The sequence below is a fragment of the Calidris pugnax genome, unplaced genomic scaffold (assembly GCF_001431845.1).
Source record: "Calidris pugnax isolate Ruff unplaced genomic scaffold, ASM143184v1 scaffold15, whole genome shotgun sequence".
NCBI lineage: Eukaryota > Metazoa > Chordata > Aves > Charadriiformes > Scolopacidae > Calidris > Calidris pugnax.
This window is the reverse complement of record NW_015090774.1, coordinates 6,632,750-6,636,894: the sequence shown is the minus strand read 5'-3', so window position 1 is coordinate 6,636,894 and position 4,145 is coordinate 6,632,750. Positions and strand designations below refer to the sequence as shown.

Below are 4,145 nucleotides of genomic sequence, written 5' to 3'. Positions count from 1 at the left end.
TTTTTTTTTTTTTTTTTTTTTTTTTTCCCCCTCCCCTCTGTGCTAGGATCACACCCATGTTACTTTATATGTAGCCATCTGGTGAGGACAATCTCTTCCGTTTTGCCAAAATTACCCACAGCTGAGCCTTGGTTGCTTTGCTGCAACTTTTTTGCTCTTGCCTCTTTGAAATAGGAGCCTTCCCCAGCATGCCTTTGTTTCAGGAGACATTTTACATTCTCGCTAAGCTTGGGTAAGGCTCTTTTGGAAGCTACAGGCTGTTGCTGTTTCTCTTACACCTAGTAAGTAGTTGCTGCTTTTTATTTTTTGTTCTTTTTGAGCAAGCTAATGAACGCCCTTTCCATGTAGGGCTGATTTTATGCTCCCTTTGACCTTCATTTTCTTTTTCTTTCAAAAAGAAACCAAACATTTCTTTCTTAAGTATTTGCAAAGCACTTTGAAGGGGAAGGAGGGAGTCAGTTACTGTAATCCCTTGCTTTATTTCCACTAACAGAACTGTGCAATTCTCTCTGAGCTCCTACTATGTCTGAGAACAGCACGAGTATCTAGAGATAGCACAGAGATGTATACATCCAAACATCCATGCTGACCTCAGAGAATCAGACCGGAAGGTCTGTCAGCTGATGCCACCTTCTAAGCCATGACATGGTATGGAAGGCTGGCTCCTTGTTTTGTTGATCTCCTGGGACAGAAAATAGAAAAGAAAGCAGATTTTTTCTCAGAGAAAAGAAGCCTTAGGTTTACCCCTCCCATTGAAAATAAAGTGTTCTGCTTCTTCATCTATTTCCCTTTTCTTTTGCTCCTAAAGATGCAAAAAGTGTTGTTACAAATAGGAGAAAGTGTTTGGTTTCTTCTCTTCAGTATTAGACACTGCTGTGCATAACCCTCGTGTGACCTATACAGGCATAAACTGAGAGGTCAAAAGCTGGATGGCAAATAAGAGAAATGTGTAAGCAAGCAAAAGTAGAAGGCTGTTTTCTCTTTAGTGAGCATGTGGTTGTTTTTCAAGTTTTGACTAATTTAAATGTTTCCTACCAAATCAAACAAAAATGATACGCACATGAACACAAGCATAATAACTGCCACCTGGAAGTACTGTCATGCAGAAGTCTAGACCTGCCTGTACTTAAGGAAACAGTAGATTTTATTTTTTTGTTTATTTTTATGTCAAATGGGCAATTTCCTGTATGCATTAACTAAGTTAACTCCTAAATATGACTATCTTTATAGTTTCTACTCCTAAATCAGGAGTTTTCTTTACCTGATGCAGCAGTGTATGTGAGTTGTTTTTCATCTCTCTTGTGTAAGGATCTCATTAATCATTTAACTTTGGCTCTTAATGTTTGTCCTGTTTGTTAGTCCTCAAAGTACAGTGGATGAGATTTTGGCAGTTTACTGTACTGGTAGGAATTTGTAACTTTTGCATTACTGCATGGCATTCTTTTAAAGAAAGCAAGCTAATGTGACGTGATCAACAGTGTGTTCAAAAACTATACAAAAGTATCTGGATACAAAACATAAGGGCAGTTATAACTTAATATGCAAACTTTTAAGTTGTTCTGGTGACAAGCACCAAACACTCTTAAGTTACCTAACATGGAATAAATGCAATAAGCCAGCTACCGGCAGAGACCCACTGTGAGTCGTGTTCACTATTACAAAGTAAGATGATAGGTGTGAGAATATATTACTCCCCCAACTAAACAGAGCGTGAAGCGGAACTGGCAAAACTCAGTGCAAAGTGAACTTCAGCTTCTGGTGCTACTATTTTTACTGAAAGAGGCTCTGCTTCAGTTCCTCTTTTACTGGAGAAGGTGGCCACACTGCTGCCACGCAGCTATGCACTAAAACTTGAGACCCCAATATGTTTGTGGCACAGATGTTTTGTTTGTTTTAAAATGCACTGAAAAAACACAAAAACCATCGCAAAGTCTTATGAAAGTGTTGTGATGGTTGTAGTTGTACTGGACCCTCCCTAAATAAGACTGAATGCATTTAAAAGTATATTTTTTCCATATTGGCTGTGTCACTTTGTAGGTGTGACTGGCTCCTGTAAACTAATAGTTGGGAACGAAGCTTCAGGTGTTGGAGACTGAATTACACAAGTAATAGGACTGTAACAAGTGTAGGCTATTGGCATTTTGACAGATGTTAGTATATGTTAACTAACTTTAAGTACTGATAAGCAAGATCATGCTAAAGCAACACAAAGTGCATGCTGCTTAGGCACTCACAGGCTTTCCCAGGCAGACAGGGACCGTCCCATCTGGTCATCATTGTCTGCACACTTAGAGTTCAGGTGTGTTTCAGCACTGATTCAGTACCAGTTTCATGCAAAATATTTGCAGTGGAAAACAAAGACATGGATAGTCTGAGCAACTTCAGTGTTCTGTTCTTTATTATCAATGCCTATTGAAATCAGTAATGCAAAAATTGATGGGAAAGAAATACCTGAAAAGCTTTGAACTGAGATACTAATGTGAACATAAAATAGTTGAATGATACAGCAGAACTGGTCTAGGATACAAATTAAAGAGAACATAATGGTAAAGTATATCATATATGATTGTTTTATATGTACTCATGTACTCTGTTTGCTTAGGGTTAGGAGGGTGTGTTTGTAAAGGTGGAGAGTTAGTGACATGAAGCTAAAATCCTCAATGGGCTGTGCTTCCTGTGACTTCATTAGTCGCTTCACCTGTATACATGTTGCCATGATGAACATTTCATCACTGTTCCTAAGTCTGTAAAGTACAGCCAAACAGCCTGTTTCACACCTTCTGCATTGCCATTTTATGCTGCAGTGGAACTCCACTAAGATTAAAGCTGTCATAGATCAGGCTGTTTTTATATCCCTTACTAAAACAGTTTCTGTGAGTTGTATCAAGGTTGCATTCTTCAGTGTGACCTGTCAAATCTGAGTCAAGTCTGAGGAGCAATTGTCAAGGATAAAGTATTGATCATGGCAGTTATTGATGTCACTGGTATTAAGAAGTTCAGTTACAAAAAACTGGGTTTCAATCTACAGATGCCTTAGGGGACTCATCAGTTGATGAAGAGGAAAAAGCTAAGAAACTGCTTGTGTGCTTAGAAGTCTGCCTGTCTGAGATATCTGTGTAATTGAAATTATTTAACGTTTACTTAAAACTCACACTGCTTTTTAAGGACTGGCACTTTCTGAGATGCCTAACTTTTTTTTTAACTAGTGAATAGGGAGGTCAGGGGTGGAAATTGCATGACACTAGTTTTCTCAGGTCTGCAGAGAAGTCTGTGGTAGGGGAAAGGAAGTGAGCTGAAGCACCCTAAGTCCCAGTTTTAGCGCCTTAAGACAAGCTTTCTCTCTAATTAGGCATGTACGTGAGTAACTTGATGAGTAGGGGCCTTGGATTCTCCCAGTAAACCCCCTGTAGCATTGCTTCAGCTAGATAAGGGTAGTGATTTTGTTCTCCTACCTAGTCTGTTATTAGACAGTTTTTCAAAAACTAAGTCTTTTCTTTAAAAGGTTTAATCTACTAAAGACTCACCACAGCACTAGTACACATACACGGAAAACAAAATACAAGTTGTTTTTTCTTCCTACATAAAAGCTATTCTCCACCTGACCAAAAGCCGTGACTTGCTGCTTTCCACAGAGACTCAGTTGTCTTGCTAGAATGTCAGCTCTAAAGAGTAAAGAGTATGTCATGATTCCCAGTCATTACCTGAGAAAGGTGAAGTCTTAACCACTTTTACTCCAAAACTGCTGTCTTTCTGACAAGATACTCAACAAGCACAATGGGAGCAACAGCCAAGGTAGCAATGAGAACAGGAACCATCTCCGTATGCATTGAGTCACAGCTGTGGTGCTTTGCATGCATCTTCTGCTGTTGCAACCTGAAAAGAAAAATACATGTGCTATTTAAAAAAGAAAAAAAAAAGTCTAGATCAATTTGTTATACCTAGAGGTGAGAGTCAGCCTATGTATGAGAGACACTTTATGAAGAAAGTTTAATGTTGTTATGCATGAAGGTATAAGGTAACAAAGTAAATAATAATACTTGGTCTTTTTAACTGGAACTATTATCCTGAAAAAGGAAATTAGTAAAGTAATGGGCAGAGAGTTGTCTTTTTTTTCTTTTCTTTTTCCAGTAACTTGGTCCTGAGCA

The 4,145-nt window shown here is 38.6% G+C and overlaps 1 protein-coding gene across 1 annotated transcript in view; it reads right to left on the bottom strand.

The window, feature by feature from the left end:
- RNF175 (ring finger protein 175) overlaps positions 1-3,857 on the bottom strand; it is a 13,411-nt gene extending 9,554 nt beyond the window's left edge. The window contains 2 exon segments of the mRNA XM_014943056.1: positions 120-140; positions 3,756-3,857. Coding sequence (XP_014798542.1) covers positions 120-140; positions 3,756-3,857 — 123 coding nt within the window.
- Between the last annotated feature and the right edge of the window lie 288 nt (positions 3,858-4,145).